Source organism: Mucor velutinosus (genome assembly GCF_035048745.1).
Source record: "Mucor velutinosus strain NIH1002 chromosome Unknown tig00001545, whole genome shotgun sequence".
NCBI classification, from domain to species: domain Eukaryota; kingdom Fungi; phylum Mucoromycota; class Mucoromycetes; order Mucorales; family Mucoraceae; genus Mucor; species Mucor velutinosus.
Window position 1 is genome coordinate 748,361 of NW_027041925.1, and position 22,089 is coordinate 770,449.

The window sequence follows — 22,089 nt, forward strand, 5'->3', positions numbered from 1 at the left end:
AATGTGAAAGAAAATTCAAATTTTATGCAGCATTTGTACATCACAATTGCCATTTTCTGATAATAGAACTGTCATATGATTCACTGCTGCTGATGTTCTTAATAAGATGGCGACATAAAGCTGACCATAAGTAAATACAGGGCTTGTGTAAGATCTACAGCGACTTTTTTGAGGTAGTCTCATCGCAAAAGACATCTCCATGAGGCAAACCTCCTCAAAAAAAAAGTATTTGCGTTAAGCAATTGCCCTTTCAATTCCATGATTCCCATTTAATCAGCATCGCAATCATCATTGTCATCAACAGAAAGGCATTTAGGTCAGCTAGCAGCAATAACCACCGCCAAAACTGATTCAAACTCAGTGGTTTTTTCTGTTCAAGATTAGACAAATTTCGACCTCTTTATGAGGATGGAAAGGACGTCGCTGCCACTGGGGAGGAGCAGCTCACCAAGGAGGTTGAAGCGGGTGAATCTGAACAAGAGCGTTCAAAGGTTATTCAGGAGCAACAGGGTGACACTCCGGAAGATGATCTTGAGGATGAGATGGATGGTGACGACGACTTCGATGATGGCGATATCAACATGGCGGAAGCGGCCAAGGAGGCGGCAAGCAGCTCTATACCTCTGGATGAGGTTCTCCAGAAGATGAGACGCCAACTCAGACTCCAACGTCGCAAGGCAAAGCAACTGCACAAGGACAACAAGGACAAGGCATTACGCCCTCGTTACGGTGGAACGGCTTCAAAGAAGAAGGCTTCTACCAACCCCTCATCACGTCAAAAATTATTATGAGTAATCATATTAATTATAGGAAATCCTTAAATATCAAATTTGGATCTCTGAATTGTCGATATCTACTCAAAGTCAACAATCCTCAATCCTCAGATTCCTTCATTCGATACTTAAGGGGGCAAGATTTAGATGTTTTTGCTTGTCAGGAAACCAACATACCCTCACTCAACTTTGACGACCGGATTGCAATGCTCGAGCTGAAATTTCAATCCGTTCAAAGTATTTGGACATCGAAATGCGGCATCTTCAACTTCAATCGAAACATTCACATGGAGAAGATACACATTTCTGATGATGATAGAATTATATTTGCAAAATTGACGATACCCGCGGAACCAGACCTGTTGCCCATCTATGTGCTCAACATCTATGCGCCTGCGGATTCATCTCAGAACAGGGCCATTTTTTACAACAGCCTTATGAACTACATCAAGTCTCTTGATTCATACGGTGACATCTTGGAGCGATTGATTTTGGCGGGCGATTTCAACTTTCAATACGACCTTCGTTTGCCCAACAACGCACCCAACAAACGACCAGCAGCATTTGTCTTGTTTACGGATACCTTCCTTCATGATTGTAACAACAACTACAGTGACTCCCTCTTTGAAACTCTTCCAACCTTTCGACGGGGCAAGGTCATTAAAACGCTTGACTACATCATGGTGGGCCGCCAGCTGAAGGATCTCTACTTTGACAATAACATTGAGCACGTCTCTTCGGTGTGGACTGACCATGCTTTACTGACCATCAAACTGCGTCTTCAACTCAACAACGCGGACAAAGGGTTATAGCGGGCCAATCCCAACCTGGTGCACTACAAGTCCTATGTGAAGAAGATCAACACTGGTATCAGCCACTTCATGCAGACCATCCTTGCTAACTCCTCAGATAGCAACCAGATCAAATGGGATCGTTTGAAGGGCTACATCCGGAAATTGACCAAAGCTTACTGCAGCAACCGTGCCTCCTGGAGGAAACAGCGTCTCAAGGATCTTCAAAGCTCTCGGATTCAGCTCATCCGCCAGTTGAAAGATGATCAGGAGGCTTTGCAGAAGGAACTACCCAAGATTGAACAACCTATAGCCCGTCTGGAGCACGAGATGGCTCTCAATGCCACACTCAAGGCTGGTAGGCTCTGGTTAGACAACAATGAGAACTCGGTAGGCTTCTTGAAGCAGACTGGTGAACGGTGTCTTGCACAAAGGAATATGGAAACCATCACGCATCCCACATCTGAAGTCCCTTGCTCTACCACTGCGGATAAGCTGGAGGCGGTTCATGCTTACTATGATGTGCTGTACTCTCCCGAGCCAACTCATCGTTACTCTATGGACAAGTTGCTCAGAGGTATCCAGAATACAATTTCCGTGGACGATGCTGAATTCATTATCTCATCTATTGACATGGATGATATTCTGAGATCTGCTACTCGTTGCCCCAAGGTCAGTAGCCCAGGCAGAGATGGACTCCCTTATCCCATTCTTCGTCTGATATTGGCTCACCCTGACTGCAAGGATCTCGTGCTTGCTGTGTACAATGACGCTCTCAATCTTGGTGTGTTCCCACCCTCTTGGCAGGAAACTTGTATAGTGCTCTTACCAAAGAAGGGAGATTTGTGGAATCTAGCGAACTGGCGTCCGATCTCACTGATCAACACTGACTGCAAAGTCTTTACCAGGATTCTAAACTCACGGGTCATTGGCGCGGCCAACAAAGTCATCTCTCGACATCAAGCCGGCTTCATGCCTACGAGATTCATTGGTGATCATGGTCTAGCTCTGCGAATTCTCATGGAGGACGCTCAATTGCACTCAAATCGTGCAGTGGGTGTTGCCATTGACAGCGCCAAGGCTTGCGACTATGTGAACGAACACTATATCTGTAAGGTGCTACAGAAGTTTGGTTTTCCTTCAACCTTTATCACCATCATCCGCAATCTCTTCTTCCAGAACAAGATTGCCATCAACGTCAATGGCTTCATGACCAAATCTGTTTCTCAAAAGCGTGGTTTAAGACAAGGGGACTCCATCTCTCCGGTTCTCTTCAACTTTGCGCTGGAACCCCTTCTCTTGGCTATTCTGAATGATGAAAAGATCAAAGGTTATGTCGTGCATACCAAGGCTGCAAAAACTTCTTCTCTGCAAATGGTGGCTCCCCCTCCTCTCAAGTTATTAGCGTATGCTGATGATCTGCTGGTCATAGTCAACAACCATGAGGAGATGCAGGCAATCCAAGACCACCTCCCTAGCTACGGCCGAGCTTCCAATGCGCGGGTGAACTACCACAAGTCAGTCGCCTTCCCTCTTGCAGGTGATCGGTCCCCAGTACGTCTGGAGCTGTTTCGTCTCGCTGGCCGACTTCGATTCCAATGGTATGATTCGGACAGCCCATCCTATATCAAATACCTTGGCTATCCAATTTGGTTTAGCAACGCCCAACGTGATGATTTCTGCCAGGAAACTATCCTGAAGCTGCAGGTCTCCTTGGACAGGCACAGAACACGAAGCATTTCGGTGTATGGTCGTGCCAAAATGGTCAACACGCTCGTCCTTGCTCGCTTCTGGCATATGCTGCGTGTCACTACTCTGCTTCTCGCTTTCGTCAGGAAGATCTCTTCTTTGGCGTATCAATTTGTTTGCCACAAAATTGTCCCTCCCTTGAAGAAAACTGTCATTTACCTGCCCAAGCAAGTTGGTGGCCTCGGAGTCATTGACATCACGGTCCAGCAACACATCCTGCAACAACGATATGTTCGTGTCTTGCTCTCGGATAACCAGGCCTCTCGCACAATTCCTGCTTTCCTTTTGCAACTGCTCGGCACGTTCATACAGGTTACGTATGGGGTTGCCCACCCTCACTTACCTTTGTTGTTTCGCAACATGCGATATGGCTTCTCCTTGACTGGCTTCCACTGCCTGCTCCTGATCTTCCGTTCGGTTGATGCTTTCGCTGTGGAACCGTCTTGGACCGACTGCACTTTGTCGGTGGATACCATGTTGCAGCTACCGATTAATGTATTGTTCGGCCCGACAGCTACCGATATCGGTTTCCTATACCACAAACAGATTCGTATGCTGCCTGCCCATGTCTTCTTAGAGCCTAGTCGTCTCCCGGATGCGTTGGTGTTCAAACCAAGAACTACTAGTTCCAGCCCTGGTCTTCTTTCCAGAATGACCACGGCCGTCCGTGCCACCACCATCCAATTTTTGCCTACCTTGTGCCCTGTTTTCCTTGCTCCTCCTGCTGGCCCTGAGCCATTACTTGTCACCGGTGGAGGTGTTGATCTGTCGCCCTACTATTGTCACAAGCTCTTCTACCAAGGTATTCAGATTCTGTCCATGTCTAATACCGAGCTTCGTGCAATGTACATGCGCGATCACCCTCCAATAACCGACCCTCGGGTGGATGTAAATCGACTCACTATGGCCTCTTTTCTTCAAACGAAAATGCCTAGTGCAGCTCGTAATCTTTGGTTCCGGTTGATCCATAATAAGGTCTCATCCAAAGTTAATGTTAGTCCCATCTTTAAGCTCCCAGATGACTTATGTGTGTACTGTGGCTATCGAGAGACAACAACTCACATGCTGTTTACCTGTTCTGCCAACTTGGAAATTTGGTCCAATTACTTTGCTCTGATCTTCGTGCCTCTGGGGTCACTCGACATGAGCCAAGTTGCCCATGATGTCCTGTCCCTCAACCTCTCCTCGTACTGTCTCTTGGACTCGCCTCTCAAGGTCTCCATCTTTGAAGCAGTAACATGTGTTTTAATAGCCATCTGGCGTGCCAAGTGGCGTGATCATTATGATAACGTTGGCTTTGACAACCAGTCTGTAGTGGACCGTGCCACGACCAACTTGAGACAAATATCGTCTCTAAATCTATTCAAATAATTTCTTTGTCCTTCCGGGACGGGTCACTTTATACTACATCCGCTCCCTTTTCATATTTATCTAAATACTTCTTAGAGTTTATCTAATAAATCTTCATACTTACAAATAAAAAAAAATTTCGACCTCTTTAATCTTTTTTGAAATATTCGACTATATAAACTGTGATGATCACCCTACGCTTCCTAATACATCCTTGGAGTACTTTTCAAGGCGCTTCCAATGGTGCTAACTGTAATAAATACTTTGACTGAACTTATCAAGCAATTTAATAAAATTTGAAATAAGGTTTTAAGCGAAAATAGCCATATTTTGCATATGAAATCCTCATAAAAGTGGTTTTAGATGTTGCTTTGAATCGAGAGAAATGTTTTGAATTAATACATACCATAGTAAAAGTCTCTATTTTCAAGGTGAAAAATGCGATCGTTTGATTTTCGTAAAAAAAACCTACCCCTCATGGCTTTCAGTGGAATTTTGGCCATGTTTTTTTTTTTGGTCCCAAAAAGTTGAGTAACGGTGTCAGGAAGTTACTACTACTCGAATACAACAATTTGGTGTCGTTCCGGTGGCTCAGAAAGGTCTACATGTCAAGATATGAAGGCTTGAAAGCTGTCAAAATTGGTAATGTTTTTGCTTTACAGCTTTTATTTACACAGCGTGAATCACATCTTGGTGGATGGATAGCTGAAATTCTTGAAGAGGGCAGTTCTGCAGTCTGTGCAACTTCTAATTCGAACAGGAGGCATATTGGTTTCGGTAAAGCTGATTCAAGCAAATTTTGACGCGATATGTTGCTGATAAGCTTACTAATAATGGAGATGAAAAGCCGAATTTACTGCTTGTTGAATACTATGGTTTTGCACCTTCGCTTCGCTACTATCAAGCCCTCGAATAGATCAATGCTATCAAATGCTGGATTGGATGCTTAGTTGTCTTAGGCTTGCACCTTTGTTTCGCTGCGATCAAGCCCTCATATAGATCAATGTTACCAAGTGTTGGATTAGATGCGTTATGTTCTTCCCCCAAACCCCCTCCCCATTACCAGCTTTGCTGGTGGGTTTATTCACCTTGTACGGCGCATAATTCCTTAAATTTTTGGAAGGATATACTTTTTTCGAATGTTTTACAGTATATATAATGAGTCCATTTGAGCTTGTAGTATATGTGTTTGGCTACAGTCAAGTGAATTTCATGACGGTAAGCCAGAATGCAAGCTTGTCTAAAAAGCGAGGTGATTGGATAGATCTTCTGCAATGACAACCGGATTTCCAATCATTAAAACAACTAGCAACATTTGGCTCAATATATCTGGAGTGTACCATTATGATTCCCAAAAGACATGGTGATCTGTATTATAGGGATGGAGGAAACATCAAAATTTAAATTCTGTTTGCTTTCAATGCTACTTGGGCTTGGATGTTAATCTCGGTTCCAACAATATAAGGCGCAATGGGTACACCAAGAAATCAGGATGTAGTGCAATTAAAAATGCTGGTATTCAGAAACCCCCAACTCAGGTATGAGATATCGAAAATTAATCAAAACCTTTTTTCAAGATCTTATGAAAAACGATTTGATAAAGCAACGACTTTAATGTTCGAGGGAGTGGGTTGATGTACTTTTCGTGAATGTCAAAAATGCCCATTTCGAAACATGTTGTTAGCTGCTCTCTGGCATCTGCATTTGCCTGATTCAGCACCCCCCCCAATATATGAGCGTGTGAGGAACAAATCAATCGCTCAACGAGACGCATACATGTAAATCGGCTTTTATCCAAGTTTCATCGACCTAAAATTATAGGGGAAGGATGACTGGCAATGATGATGATACGTAAAACAAGTTGGGATTTAATTAAACATGGTGTACCGCGTACATGACTACGACGAAGCATGCTTTTCATAGTCCATCCTTGAAGCTTCTTCTTGCCAGTAGCACAATCCACTTTTTTTCCTTGCCTATATTCATATACACATAAAAGATGGCTGCTTCACCTTCTTTAAAGATTAAATTAAAGCTATCTGGACCCCGAGTTGTTGGTACATCATCACCACAACCGTCTTCTCCAGCTGCTTCCATCAAGAGTGTAAATAAAAGAGAGGACAGCGAGCCTTCGTCTTCAACAGAAAGTCCTCGCAAGAAAGCTAAACCAAACGCAAATCGAAACCGCAAGCCCAAAACAGAGGGTACGCCTGTACCAGACACGTAAGTATGAGTGTGGTAGTTGCTTGTATCTTGTATTCACGCCTAGTTGACCTTGCAGTCCTATTACTGTTGATGATGACAATACAGAAGAAGGTAGGATCCTGATGTAACACTTGCACTTCATATCAAAAGCTGACATGGATTCAATAGCTCCTAGTCAGAATAGCAGGCGTGGAGGAGGTGGAGGTGGAGGCGGCAATGGAGCTGGATCAGGAGCAGCAGGACAAAACACTACACTTATTTCTCGGAAAGATTTACTGAAACACAAGGACATCAAAGTGAGAAAATGGAGCACGAAGCCACTTGTATTTCACACATTGAAAGGGTTCGAATTACAAATACCAACATGGCAATCAGGTAAGAAACATCGCCGAAGGTGATTAAAGAGCGTAGTATGACTCACCTTAAAGCAGAGGAGAAAATGGCCATCAATGACAACACAACAGAGCCCATTTCCGTAGCAGAAATCGATCAATTGTTCTCATCCACAGCAGGCGAGAAGGATTTCCGTCCGTTTTTGTGTACACAGCCTGGATGTTCCAAGTCGTTTACCACATTCGACCAACTTCAAACACACGAAACCAACATGCATGGCGCAAAGAAATTGGTCTGTAATATCGACGGTTGTCATAAGAGTTTTGTTACATCGGGTCAAATGACAAAGCATCGAAAAATGGTCCATTATCGTGCTGCTAGAAAAGCGAAAATGGAGGCAGCAGCAGCAGCAGAGGCAGCAGCAGCAGAGGCAGATTCGACCAAAGCGGATAAGGATGATGATATGGCTTCTACACCCAATGCTATAAACAATGGCGACAATGACAGTGTAGATATAGCGAACCTATAAAATAAATTGGGTCTCACCCAGAACATTGATTCATCTGCAGTAATTCCATAAGTGTAACTTTGCTTGTTTGAGTGAATTAAAGACTCGAGCAATCCTACAAGGATATTTTTGAATCAAGAGCTTTGATGTTGCTCACAAGATGATGTGCAGCAATAATCGGTAGTTCCAGAGCTAATAAAGTAGAGATTGCGAACCAATATACATTATAGACGCTAGAAAAAGTATACATATCTTGTGCTAGAATATGGCATATACATTTGGCAAAGTTTAGAAACATTTTCGAAATGTAACCGAGATGTCAGATGGATCACGTAGATCCATGTAGATCTACAAAGAATGCGAGCAGGCAGACTATTTCTGTATTAAACTACTTGGTAAGTTTGGCAAATGAAGATGACATTATTATACTTTGGTCTGTCTGTATTTTTGGTGGCACTGCAATTATGAAAAGCAGCTTAACACACACACACACACACACACACACACACACACAGAGGCTGATTGACCCAGAAAGATAGACAGCGCACACACACATTAACCTTACATTTCCCTTTTTATATTTTCTATTTTTTTTCCCTCTTTCAAAAATACCTTGTAATCTTGAAACCAATATTCTGCATTTGCCTTCAGAATCCATATATACAATAACGATATTTCATATATAGAGCTTCTATATATACTAGAGAAAAAAAAGCAAACAAAAAGGAAGCACATTCTCTCACCTTTTACTCATTTTTTTCTTGTGTCCAAATATCGTATATACATAAGCACACACACACACACACACACACACACACACACACACACACAAACGATGGCAGGTAGACATCAAGGTAAGCAAATCTACAGTATCACTTGTCAACTAAATGACATGTCTTTTTATTCACCTTGTCATCAAACAGCACAATACGCGCGTTATAGTTCGTCGAATCCATCATATCCAAATACAGGAGGTAACAACAGCAACAATAGCAACAACAACAACAACAACAACTTGAATATCCCGTATCCTCCATCCCAGAATAACAATGCACAATATAACCAACAGCAACAGCAGCACCAACAACAGCAGCATCAACAACAGCATCTACAACAACAACAGCAGCAGCAACAGGCTTATGGCAATGCTTCGTCTATGGCATCTCCTTACTCTACCAATTCATCGTCTTCTCCCGGCGGCTATCACTCCCCCAACATTATTTCAAGAAACAACCAAAACACGCCTCTGAAAAAGTACACATTGCAGCCACCTACTCGTATATTACCTCTCAGTAAAGCAATGTCTTGCTTGGGCTTCCCCGGGATGTTTCCTCAACGTCCAGGACAAGACGAAGATATCTTGACAGAATCCAATGTGCGCCATGGATTTGTCGATCGGCCCGTCGTTTCGGTATGTTGTGTTGCAGCAGTGCAATTGCAAGTGGTGCTGACTAGTGTCTATATAGAATGAACATACGTGTGCGCATGATATTGTGTATGGAAAACTGCAAGATGATCAACGACTGCTGAACGAATTGGGAAGTTTTATGGTTGACGTTTTACAAAGACAAAGCAGAGCTGGTTGCATTACTGGGTGAGTTCCCCCCCCCCCTCTTTTTTCTGATCTGATCTACGCCCATCTCAAGTGTACTAAAATGATGCTTCTCACTACAGATCGTCTTCTTTCAAACCACCTATTCGAACGACATTAATAGACTCAAAGCGAGAGCAGTGGATGCAAGAATTGGCAGGCGGCATTGTGCCATTGAAAAAACTTGCGCGCAACGTACCTCATGGATTCAAGGGCGAGAAATTACTAGAGACATTGGCAGCGAAGCAAGTGCCATTTTTACGAGCTACATGGTACATTAAGATTGTGGGATTATCTGAAATGAGTCAACGCAGTGCCAGCAATGCAGCTACCTCTGTAGTGCCTCAACCCGTGCAATGGACGGTCACTGTCACCAGTCATCTCAAAAAGCAATTGAGCGAGCTTATGCCACCACTCGCCAACAACCCTAACAACGTAGCAAGTCCACACCCAAATGCAGGAACACCTGGCCGTGGCTACAAGGGTTACAATGCATCCAACCACCATGACAACAATGCGCCCAAACCATGGGCATCACCTGAAAACAGAGCTCGATTTGAGCACAGATGGTCGTATAGTGTCAAATTAGCACGATGGCAGTATTTTGAAGGATTGCTGGATCAGCGCACATTTTTGAAATGGACGTTGGACACGTTGGCAGGAAGCGGATCATTTGAAATTATGTGGTTGGTTTTGACAGGCATTATTCAAGATTATGTGGATGAGTACAAGCGTAACAGAACACTGACAAAACTGCTGATTGAGACGTTGATCAAATCATACAGTGCGGTAAGGCAGCTTACTCTGCTAAGCAGAATGTGATACTAACCGTGCTGCTTGTTTTTTAGCTAACACAGTTTATTCGTCAAACACCGCCAGACACAAACGCATTGGCAGTGCACTACGGCTTACAAAAGGACATTGAGCACTTGCTGCAGTCATTGTTCCTATCTACACCCGACATGTTTGTTGTGCCCAAACTCTACCACCAATACCGCTATTTATTCAACTCGATTCTGGGCGACGAGAGCCGACAAAAGCCATCCAAAAGCTTGCCTGATGTGTGTCGTGTCATGAAGGAGTACTGGACCATGATTAAGGCACGCAATGAAGTATTTTGTGGTACCTTGGAGGAAAACAAAATGAAGTCAGACCAGCATTCCGTAGACATGGACAGTAAAGCACAACCCAATGACTCGATACCCTCTGACGCTGCTGCTGCTGCTGCCACTGTTGGCTCATCATCACCATTGGCGTCCACCCACATCTCGGACGCTGTGTATGAGGAGCGTGTCGTGCATGTCTTGGATAGCATTGGAAGACATGTGGATAGTATCACTGGATTATTGCTGGATAACGATACTTGGGTGGACATCAAGGGACACACTGCCAAATCAGCATCCAAATCTATTTTTGGTACCACACGTCTTCAGTCTCAGGCACTGATCAAGCTAATCAACATCATGTGTCGCTGGGCAACAAGCGAGTCGCGCTACGGCGATTGGAAGCCGTACCTCGTTGCTTCCATACTGCTTTCTTGGAGAGAACAAGACAAGAACAATGACAACAAGGTGCTTTTGCAAGAAGCATTGATTCGATTTTTAGACGACGAGGCTTGTCCTAAAGCAAGCGAAACCACCATAGACGCACAGACACTAGACACGATAGACCAAGGTAAGCTTCCAGAGTGCACTGAATGATGGCTAGGCATTGACATTATTTAAGATTCCATAGAGAAAACTAACACACCTGTCATATATTTATTTGATGTATTGATACGATTACAGCTGTTCTCCTACCAAAAGTACCTTCTTAGACTCATTGCTCGTGGTGATCTAGAACCCAAGCGTCGACATGTCAAACAAATCCAGCAATGCCTGCACCATTTGGCATCGTTTCCTTTACTCAGTCCTGCACCGCCGTATCTGATCAACCAGAGACGTGTTGCCTTGTACGGTACTCGAAGCGACAGCGATAGTAAAGAGGAAGTAGAGTCGCTAGAACGCTTAAAGCATTTGGCACGGCTGGCAGTAGCTGGATTTGATCATCGTGATACCGACTGCTTGTTTGGTGCAGAGGCCAAGGAGATGACACAGCCAGTGCCGACAGATTCAGTGCAGTCTTACGAATTGTCGCTGACAGAAGAGATCAAGAGCGACTTGACCAGTGCAATGGATGCCACCAGCCGCTACTCTATTTTGAATTTCACTAGCTGGTTACTGAACGAAGTGAAACGATTTGTTGTCAAGAGCATACAGTAAGTTGTTGTCTTGAATATGGTGGCTGATGATGTGTATTGATCCCAATGGATATTAGAATTGGCGAGGATAACTGGAGAGTCATGACATCGCCAGGGTCTTGCCTATTGAACACACGACAATTTGTTACCATCGTTCGAATCATGGAATGTGCCAAAGACTATCTAACCATCACAGAAGTAGCGTTGTGGGCGTTGGAAAAGTCCAATGATCCAGTGCTGTATCCCTACATTATCGATACACTTCGCAAGTATTCTAACTACTGGAAGCTAACAAACAGTGGCACCCGAGTGGCCAATGTAGTCTGGGCAAAGGTAATCTGAGCATGTCGTTATATCAATAATCTTTACACTCACTCCTGTTAACTGCAGCACCTCAACCTATCCAGCCGTGGAAACAGAGAACGATGCATCATGATGTACATGGTGCAATTGGTGCAAGAAGGATACCAAATGGACGATCTTGTGAGAACACAACTAAAGCAAGATTTACAGGTCAAGTCCAAACTAAGGGGGCGATACAGCAACAGTGTGTCTGTCAAGGATGAATTAACACAGTTAGCCAAGGAACCTGCGGCTTCATCACTGCAGCTGGTTTCTGAATCCCTCAGTGTACCTTCTCAAAATGCAGCCGGCTGGATCGGTGCCATCTTGGAAAGTGCGGGCGAAGTGCTGCGTATGGTGGCCAAGGAGAAGCACATCACGGAACAAGCGAAATTACATCAACTGCCATTCTCTTCTGCCTTGTATGACTTCCATCGCATCGTGCGCGCTTTTGCCAATGTGCTCAAGGATGTGGCCAACCACACCACACTGACAGGGCAAGCAGACGAGGTCGTCATACACTGGCTGTGCAACAACGAGATTGTTCTTCAAGACATGAACCAGGAGTGCTCTTGGGTGCCGTTCTTTGTCGCCATTCTGGTCGCTTACAATGTCATTAGTCTCAGCACTGTAGTCAAGGAATTCGCACTGCCCTGGTTTGAGCAGGTGAACTATGATTGTCAGCAGCATTACGGAGCAGAAGAGAGCAAGCTCATCGTGTTTTGTCAGAATCTGATCGCCTTGATCCGGTTACTGATCATTCAGACCAGCAACCAGTCTAAATCAGAGGAAGAGGTAACGGCCCATACGGTGCACTGGCAGTTGCGCGTAGAAGACTTTTACCGACTCCAAGTGCAGCGACAATCTCAACTGGCAAGTAGCCTGGACCGCATTGAGCCCATGTTTGGACTGATGGAGCGACTGGTGATGATCGCGACCAGCCTTCCGCTCAGCTCAAATCTGTTGCAGGATTTAGTGATGCTGCGTGCTGATCTGTTGCAAATCACCTGGTTTAGACAGGCATGTCTTCGTGATTTGAACGGTGTGTATCAACGATTCGCCGCCAGAGAAGCAGAGGCAGCCATGGAGAAACGCATGAAGAAGAAGATGTTGGATATTGTCGACGAGCTGATTGGAGGAAACAGCCTGGTGGGTGGTGAAAGACAGGGCGCTGTTGTGCAGGATACCACGCCTGATTTTGTAGATAAACTTCATAGAGTCTTTTTGAACGTGAGTCAGTGGAATGAAGCTCAATGCCGTGTGCAAGTCAACCTGCTGCTGGACAACATCTCGCTATCGGATGGCCATTCACAGAACCCCAACAACCCGCATATCTTGGGCGACGATATATCCATGGACATGCCACCAACAGAATCCGTGTCTTCCTCCAACAAGGACTTGCAGTCGTTTGTCTATTTCTTTTACGATGTGGTGCTGGCAGACGGTAAAGAAGAATCGGACCCTGTCAAGGCTCAACGCAGATTCCAGTTCTTCAAAAATCTGATACACGAATTGCGAGAACCCGTGTTGCTGGAACTCTTGCATCATGGAGCTCGATTGCTGGAGGGCGATCCATCTCAAAGCTTTCCTGAAAACGTGCTTTTGATGCAAGCGACAGATCCCGGCCATCACTTTGATTCTGTCAAATACGCGTACCGTAGTCAAGCCTTCCTCAATATCACGCAACATATGCTCGCTGAAAATGTGTGGTCCAACGAAAAGAAGATTGAGCTGGTCAAGACTGTGTTTGGCCAGATCACTCGCTTTAAGAACAGCCTCTCCATCTACCGTGTGATGCAAGGCGCCAATGTCTGCTATGCTGATGCGGCAAATGCGCTTCAGTTGGTCAAGAACAATGTGGATATGGCGATTGCGTTGCTTGTGACAGAAGGACCCGCTGAATATACAGGCGAGGAGACAGAGAAGGATCTGAAGCTCTCTATTCAAGATATCAGAAACAGGCAAGTATTCATCTCCTATGTCGCCATAGTCTTTACTAATGCTTTTTTTTTACAGCCTTTTGGTTCGACTGAGGCTTGTGGTGCCATTTGCTTCACTTATCTGGGAACATCCCAAGGTGGATGAATGCGATATTATGGAATGGATCAAGGTTCTTGTTCCGTTGCTAGGGGTAAGTTTAGAGCAGTATTAATTGATTCAAGGAGCTAATTTCCTGCTGTAGAACCCCATTGTACACGGCAATGGTAGCCAAGAGCGATTCTTTGAGTTTGTGCTAGACTTTGTGTCATTATTGATTGATGGTAAACATTCTCTATTATCGTTGTATGTCAACAATCTAACACATTAAGCAGAGGTGCCAAAAGATTTAAAGAAAAAGAGCTTGATTCTGCTGGGATCGATGCATAACGAACTGACATCCGTGCCTGCCATGTTCCATAGCCGAGTCAAGCGCATCATGCCCTTCTTGACACACAACCTCTACTTGGCCAACACGAGACTGGCATCTTCCATGCTTGGATTACCTCCTACCAACGATCCTCAACAACAACAGCAGCATTTAGAGACGTGCCTAGAGCAGAGCAAACCATGGGAGTGGCTTGAAGATTATGTGAGTGAGCCCCCTCATGACAACGATGCGCCCATCAGCTTGAGTCTGTTCAATGCAAAGAAATCGAAACGAATTGAAAATACCTATGTGCGGTGGTTTAAGTTTGGATTTGATGAAGGATCCAGTTCAAGAAGACGTCGACTGGACCAGGACACTACACACATCTCCAGCATCCAGGTGGATAAAAACAAGGAAGAAACGATGGACGAAAATGGCTTTATTTTCATTGTGGATGATGATGAAGAGATGCAAAGTACAAACACACCTAATATTGCAAAAAAGAGAAAAGTCGAAATGGAAGAAGGCGAGCTGCCGTGATAGCGCAGCCCCCATCGCATTGCACCCTCAACTACTTGCAACCTTTTATTTTTTTTTCTAAATAATTTACATACACTTATATATACCTTTTTATTGACACTAGAATTAAAGAAACTGTTTATACTGTTACTAAATATTTACATGGATGATGGTTTAAGAATTTTGGTGAAGATCGTTGATAGAATACATCAACAAAGGTGATGGATGTTGTTGAGGTTGGGGCTGTTTTTGTTGTGGGAGCAGATATGGCTGCTGTTGAGGATGTTGATATGGATATGTAGAATAAGTGGGGTGCAAGATTTGTTGTTGCAATGCTTGTGCCTGCTGATAGATGTAGGGCAAATTGGCATTTGTAGTGTAGGATGGGCTCAATGCGTACGTTGAGGGTGCTGTAATTGTTTGAGTAGTCGTTGCATTGGTTGCATTTTGCTGGGCAAGATAAGCCATCCATTGCTGCTGCTGCTGCTGTCCATACTGTGTCATGTAGGGATGCTGTTGTGCGATATAGCTTTGATTGTACGTGTTGGTATTATTATTCACATTGACTACGTCAGGTATCGGATCATCTGCCATGGCTGATAGCTGTTTTGCACTCTGGTCGCTCAACTGAGACGTAGAATTTGGCCTTGATTGATGAAGGAAGGCGACCTTTCGATCCAGTGTATTCTCTTGCTGTCCTCGTATTGGAGAAGATAACGACGGAATCAGCGCAATAGGTGTGTTGCTCTTGGACGGGCCTTTTTTGGTTTTGAGGATGGATTTGAGACCTGGTGAAGCGATCAGCTTGATAGCTGAGTCCGATGCTACTGTTGTTACATGCTGTGGAGATAAACTACCCTGCTTTTGATGTTGTAAATTTATCTGTGAGTTGTTGGGTGTCAGAATGTCGATGCTATCCTCTGTGGTACGAGATGTGTTCAGAGAAGAAGATGATGCCACCGCTTTTGCAAGTGAAGCGTATATCATTTCAGATGGGATGGATCCAGTACTTTTGGATATCGGCGGCATCACAGGCTTCTGAACCTGAGGCCCGGTTGTGATGCTGTGGTGCAGTAACGGTCGCACTGGCATGTTGCCCATGGCTGATGTAATGAACGGATGCTGCAAAGCCTTCACAGGTGTAAATCTTATCCTTGGATCAAACACCAGAATGCTCTTTAAGAAATCATACAAATTCTCCTTGTCAGTTATCTCTAAATCAGAAAGGTGTTGGTATGTGTCTCGTATGCAGTACTATTGCCAAGTTACCCTGATGATTATCAATGAGCGAATCATCATCATCATCTTCGTCATTTGATATCAACCCCATGATCCTATCCTTAAGTGTAGTACTACTTACAGGCATGTCATGAGGCGCATTGACGAGTTTCTTGAGCCTTGTTTGGCTATTGTGTGCGTTCTTTATGTCGAAAAAGTTACTGGACTTGTTTCCCATTACCAGCATGTCGTCTGGGGGTAGGCATCTAGATCAAAATTCAGTGCTTTTACTTTTTTGAATTTCTGCTGATAACAATGCAACTTACTGTAAGCTAGTAGTCATCATATGCAGTAAAGTAGCCTCATTCCCGCTTGGAAATAGTGGTCTTCCAGTGTATAATTCAGCTACAAAGCATCCAAATGACCACATATCTATAGCACAAGTAATGCCTGCTTGCAAAATTACTTCTGGAGAGCGATAAAATGCTGTTTGAATGCAGTAATTCAGCTCGCCATACTCCATCATTGCTGATCCATAATCGATGAGTTTGACGTTATGAATATCATCAAATCTATGAAGCATGTGATGATTAGAAACGCATGATGGATCAACCATAACGAACAAACCTCTTTAATAGGATGTTATCAGGCTTCAAATCAGTGTGAATAATCCTCATCTCTTTCAGCAACGCTAGCGTTTCCAGAATGTTGAGCGAAATTCTTTGAATATCCTTGATCGCTAAATTGGGCCTTCCCGGTCGTTGGCTTAATACTTTGTGTAAACTGATCGATAACAACTCGAACACTGCACACAAATGACCTCTGAAAAGAAACGAGTGCCGTAGTTGGAGAAACCTATCTCTATTCTCAGGATGACTTTTAAGCTTCAACGCAGCGTGTTAATTGACTTTCTTGGTAAGAATGCATTGTTGCTATGTACCTGTCGCAGTATTGCCACTTCTTTCTCTCCTTGTGCATGGTATGAAAACTGATTCTTGATGACCTTGATGGCAACCAGTTCCCCTGTCCTCAATGTCTTGCACATCACCACTTGCCCAAATGTACCCTGGCCCATCAAATCCAAAATTTCGTACCTGAAATCGTAGAATGCATTAGCGACCTGAACTCAACACAAGTCAATGAATAGTCGTACTTTTCAGCGTCTCCCAAGATGCCCTTGACTCTCAAAATGTAATCATCATGTATGTTGTCGTATCCACTGTTCTTTGATGGTTCTCTGGGATTTGTGAGTGTTCTTCTTGGGATGTATATCTGATCTGTTCTGAATGCTGGGTTTATCAATTCAATGACTTGCTGATATTGCACAGTGGCTCGCTTGAATATGCTGTATGAAGATGGAAGTCTAGATTTAACATGCGTTTGTTTGTTGAAGATGTGATAAGCTACAAATCCTCTCAGTGTAACTGATGGAGGACTAGCTAATTTAGGTTATACCGATGAGTAGATGTTGAGCAACGATTTCAATCCGTTTTCTGTATTCACCTGGCATGATTGATTCATCGTCTTCAAGCAATGCATTCACGTTTAAATTGGCAGTGTACATGAGAAAGATCAACGCCCTCTTTTTGTGTATGTAGATATGAAATTTCAGGTACCAAACAAAATCGAAAAATAAAAACAAGAGAGAAAAGCAAAAATTAGAAAAAAATGAAATAACATGATATTTGTTGTTTTATGGCACCCAAAAAAGGGAATGTAATAATGTATAAAGGCTTAACGTAATTCATCAGAATCCATGCCTTTTTTAATCTTTAATAACACTGCTGTCTTCCATGCATCTAATCTGGTCAACTTGTCATAATCGTACACTAATTGAGTGAAGTGGTCGATATCTCCTTGGTCAATGCAGTCAATGATCCCCTTCAATAAGCCATATTCACGAGTTGATTCGAATGACATGTCCATATTACAGTACGTAGCCAATGCTTGACTTGTCTTGACCATATCTCCAGTGCATAAATGACATAAGCCTGCTTTAAAGCAATAATCCTTCAATGACCATTTCAATAGTGGATCATCAATCGAAGCTGCCGCAACCTGCTCGTACTTCTCAATGGCAACATCATACATTTCCAAATCGGCTGCAATTTGAGCTACTTTGAGTAAGCACTTGTTGGAGAGACTAGATATTTTTAAGCGAATCAAATTAGATTTACACATTCGCAAATCGCATCATGGCGCACTTACGCAGGAGAGTCGTCAGCATTATAGAGTTCAGCTGCTTTTCCATAGGCTTCGTATGCTTCTTTGGGACGATCGAGTTCACTGGATTCACATAATTCTGCAATATCTTGATAATGTCTAGCAGCAGCTCTGAAATTACCACCTTCTTGATCAAGCACAACAGCCTCACGCAAAGCATTCACAGCAGCTATATCACCCACCCAATCGTTAATTAATCTTGATATCAACACAACCACATCCCTTCTTACCTGCTGGGTCACTTCGCTTATAACTTTTAGAGGCATTTTCATATGCTCTAGATCCTTCAAATTTGGCACTGTTACCCTTTTGAAATAACTTGGCAGCTTCGATAAAGGCATCGCCAGCATTATTCCCTAATTTCATTGCGCAATCATTCAGTTTCTTGCCTATCATCTACTATTTTACTTCTTTTTACATTGTTGAGCGAGCTTGAACATATTTCCGGCCTTTTCATAGAGTTCAGCTGCATCTTCGTATTTGTTAGATGGACCAAAAAAGGACCAAGAGTTAAGCTTCTTTTGCGCTTGGTTGATTAAATCTCTTGCTTGTTGCTCAGAGGACATGATGTGTTGAGACAATATAAAAAAGAAAGTGAAAGAGGTTAAATGTAAGTTTATTTCGCACAAAGAAGAAGAGATAAACCAATCGAATTCGTGACTGGGTCAGCATTAGCGACATTACTACTTTCTAGTTTGCATCAACAGCTGTAATCCTACACGACACGAGCATGATTGTTGATCTAACAACAAAGCAGTGAGTCTAACATGCGAAAAAGCTAATATATGGCTTTGTTAGTGGTGTTTTTATAAGCTAGCCAGCAGAGCTCATTTATGTATGCAAGTAAAACAAATCTGTTAAACATTGCTCACGGTTGATGATGTGTATATTCAAGATATTGAATAGCGAACGAATGAACTCGATTTGCATTCAACAATGTTTCACACAACATACTTGAGCTTTAGATCAATTAGCAACACCAAAGCGAGAGAGTGTATTGTAATAAATCAAATGACATTGATTAATATCTGTATGGTAAAATACAGCGTATTCAAAGGAACTAGCATCTACAGCACTGCTTCAAATCTTTGACAAACCACAGCAAAGCAAGATATTACCAACCGATTTTAACTACAACGTTTCCCAACACTTAATCCATTCATCTTTAACTCGTAGCCACTTATGATCAATAGCTTTCAATAGCTTTCAATAGCTTTTATACATAATTCTTTGCTCAAAATTGTCTTTTTTTTCTTTCAAAATTCATCCATCTCTCAACAACAGCCCGCCATTCTATTATCTAACATTCAATTGCACCATTACTATTACTATTATTATTATTATTTTCTTTTTATCAACATTTGGTTATAGCAACATGCTACTTTCAATGCTCTAGCACTAGTATTTCAAAACTTGAATTTATATGGCCCAAATCTTGAAGCCAAAAATACTATTGTGCTATGTCCAAAATCTTTGGTATGAGGTAAAAGAGAGCAACCCACGAAACTGAAGCTTGTAGGAAATTGATGATAAACAATGCGTGTTTGTTGGGGCATTTGATACTGCTGGGAGAACCCTGTGCCTAGTATATTGCTGTATAGCACACACTATTACACAAGCTTTTTTTTTTTTTTTTTTTTTACTATAAAATAAATTTAAGATACATCCCTCATATGAAAGTGTTTAATGGATGCTAGATCAAATGGTTGCACCTTGTCTTGCCTTAGAATATATAAAAGAACTTAAATTGTAACAGTTTAGATACCCTTTTATTACAAAAACAATATAGTGTTAAATGACAGATCAATAGAAGATCAACTAACTAAAACCCTTTGGTGCCTCATCCTCCGAGCCAATCAAATTGCTTGAAAACTCCGCTGACCTAAAAAAAAAATTGCGAGGGTTTCCCCCGGTTTTGATGTGAGGCAAAATTTTAAGCGCCGTTATAATAGCAATATAGCCGCTGCTATCATCAAACTTCCCTCAGGTGCTAGAGCATGCCTTACTTACACCACCTAGCTTTAAATACTGGCATTGAGACCCTCAATCATCACTAAAGTAAGTAGCGATAACCAAGTGGAGGCAGCCTATCCACCTCCTAGCCTCGGATAGAGTCTTGTTGAGCTTCAGCGATAGGCACATCCACGCAACGTAAAAAAAAGGTATGCTTCAAAGAAACATAATAATAAAAGAAGCGAACATAATAATACTATAGAAGTATAGTACGTTATGAATAAAAAATTAAGAATGTTCACGTTATTATATTCTTGTTATTGCAACAAAAATATATACATGAGCAATGTGCATGATAACAGTCTGATGATGTAAAAGAACACAATTGCGCACAATTGCAGGAGCAACAGTAGCAGCAGTATAAGTGTTGTAATACAACATGAAGACCAATGTTGTTTTCATGTGAAGCGACAGAGGCAACACAAACAACAATCCACAGCTATATAACATAGTATCACAAGAAGGGTAATACAATTATATAGCAGTGTGTCATGCTTGTTGTTCGTAAATACAAAGCAACAACATTGCAAGTATTTGTTGAGCTGATCATATCACAGCCAGCAAAAAAGAAAAAAAAGGCAATAAAGCAAACAGCATGAATGCATTATCGCGGGAAAGGAAGCAGTAGTACAAACGTTCAAAGAAGTTTATATCATTGCGACCGCAAGAAAAAAAAAGATACTTACCACTTCTTACCACAGCATCACGACCAGAGACAGACCAGAGAACCAGCATACATCAGAGACAACAGACCACAGGATAAGCAAACATCAGAGAAGAACCACCGAAGCAACGATATAACATCAAAGCAGCCACCGCCAAGTGTGCAGCCAGTGCACAGCAAAAGATCAGAAATAGATCCCTAGTAGAGTTATTGCAAGTAAAACCACGGTATAAAACGCGTTAACATTGTATCTTACGTCTATTGCATAACTGTCAGTTATACTTGCTTCAATTCTATTCACAAAGGTAGCGTTGTTTCATGAGTAGAGAGCTTGCGAAGTATAGTATATGTATATATATAAACGAAAAAAGGAAAAAAATGCTAATAAAAGGTTGAGGCTAAAAGACGTCACTGTTATCAATGTACCGCAAGGTAAGTACTAGAATTTGATAGCTTGCTACAAGGCAGCAAAGCAAGATATGAATTAGCAATTTTCACCATGAGGTTCGCCAACACCTTACCTATTAATCCGTTACATGTAATTAAGAGGTTGTATTTGACAAGGGTAGCGAATTTACGTTTGAATTGAGCTACATACCAAAAAAAAAAAAAGCGGTATTTTAAACTATCAATAGCCCAACCTCCATAATACTCAAAATGAGGATTCATGGATTTCTGAAATCGTTCAACCTTAATATCATGCGATTCTGATAATAACATTGCTTTCCAGCTAAATAAAGCTTGGAGTAGAATTTAAAGGAAAATCTAATGATACCAATTTTAAGTGTTTTGGCCGACGTTATTAGGCTGGTTTTTGATAGAATAGTTTTTGCGATTTTTTGGCTGTTTTTGACAGATTACCAGGTTTCTGTCATCAGAGCTTTACTTGCAATACTCATCATAGTGTAGAACAGACAAGAGCCTATCGAACAAGCCCTGATTCAAAGCTCTAGTATGGTTCTATCACGAGATATCGCCAATTTTGTACATCGAAAGAAATTGCTATCCAGATTTTTGCCTTGCTATCACAGGCAAAGTTTGCATAAAGATCGATGATTTTGCAAGATTACATTTTTTTGTCATATCTCAGGAAAGACGTGTAGTATTTGAATAAAACAAAAACCATTGAATAGCTCTACGTTGGATCTACTTTTATGTAAACAGTTCAAGTTACAAATATACGCTCCCTTCATGATTTTACTTAAAAACTCTGTATTTTACGAT

At 42.4% G+C, this 22,089-nt stretch overlaps 7 protein-coding genes across 7 annotated transcripts; 5 read left to right on the forward strand and 2 right to left on the reverse strand.

The window, feature by feature from the left end:
* Positions 1-542: 542 nt before the first annotated feature.
* Positions 543-791, forward strand: ATC70_006412 (uncharacterized protein; the record flags this gene model as incomplete). Its single annotated transcript, XM_064825687.1, has 1 exon — positions 543-791. The coding sequence occupies one exon, from the start codon at positions 543-545 to the stop codon at positions 789-791; it is 249 nt and encodes an 82-aa protein (XP_064676905.1).
* A 188-nt stretch (positions 792-979) lies between these two features.
* ATC70_006413 (uncharacterized protein) lies at positions 980-1,585 on the forward strand (the record flags this gene model as incomplete). Its single annotated transcript, XM_064825688.1, has 1 exon — positions 980-1,585. One exon carries the CDS (start codon positions 980-982, stop codon positions 1,583-1,585), a length of 606 nt encoding a protein of 201 aa, XP_064676906.1.
* A 69-nt stretch (positions 1,586-1,654) lies between these two features.
* ATC70_006414 (uncharacterized protein) lies at positions 1,655-4,684 on the forward strand (the record flags this gene model as incomplete). Its single annotated transcript, XM_064825689.1, has 1 exon — positions 1,655-4,684. One exon carries the CDS (start codon positions 1,655-1,657, stop codon positions 4,682-4,684), a length of 3,030 nt encoding a protein of 1,009 aa, XP_064676907.1.
* A 1,978-nt stretch (positions 4,685-6,662) lies between these two features.
* Positions 6,663-7,730, forward strand: ATC70_006415 (uncharacterized protein; the record flags this gene model as incomplete). The annotated part of the gene is made up of 4 exons (XM_064825690.1): positions 6,663-6,886; positions 6,945-6,979; positions 7,037-7,243; positions 7,300-7,730. The coding sequence occupies 4 exons, from the start codon at positions 6,663-6,665 to the stop codon at positions 7,728-7,730; spliced, it is 897 nt and encodes a 298-aa protein (XP_064676908.1).
* Positions 7,731-8,544: 814 nt separating this feature from the next.
* ATC70_006416 (uncharacterized protein) lies at positions 8,545-14,768 on the forward strand (the record flags this gene model as incomplete). The annotated part of the gene is made up of 11 exons (XM_064825691.1): positions 8,545-8,563; positions 8,633-9,120; positions 9,176-9,303; positions 9,384-10,089; positions 10,149-10,974; positions 11,026-11,557; positions 11,617-11,872; positions 11,930-13,842; positions 13,898-14,012; positions 14,064-14,142; positions 14,194-14,768. 11 exons carry the CDS (start codon positions 8,545-8,547, stop codon positions 14,766-14,768), a joined length of 5,637 nt encoding a protein of 1,878 aa, XP_064676909.1.
* Positions 14,769-14,921: 153 nt separating this feature from the next.
* wos2 (p23 chaperone protein wos2) lies at positions 14,922-17,529 on the reverse strand (the record flags this gene model as incomplete). Its single annotated transcript, XM_064825692.1, has 7 exons — positions 14,922-15,961; positions 16,017-16,231; positions 16,292-16,537; positions 16,593-16,849; positions 16,906-17,059; positions 17,119-17,404; positions 17,469-17,529. 7 exons carry the CDS (start codon positions 17,527-17,529, stop codon positions 14,922-14,924), a joined length of 2,259 nt encoding a protein of 752 aa, XP_064676910.1.
* Positions 17,530-17,699: 170 nt separating this feature from the next.
* Positions 17,700-18,754, reverse strand: NHP10_2 (non-histone protein; the record flags this gene model as incomplete). The annotated part of the gene is made up of 4 exons (XM_064825693.1): positions 17,700-18,108; positions 18,174-18,357; positions 18,419-18,544; positions 18,607-18,754. 4 exons carry the CDS (start codon positions 18,752-18,754, stop codon positions 17,700-17,702), a joined length of 867 nt encoding a protein of 288 aa, XP_064676911.1.
* Between the last annotated feature and the right edge of the window lie 3,335 nt (positions 18,755-22,089).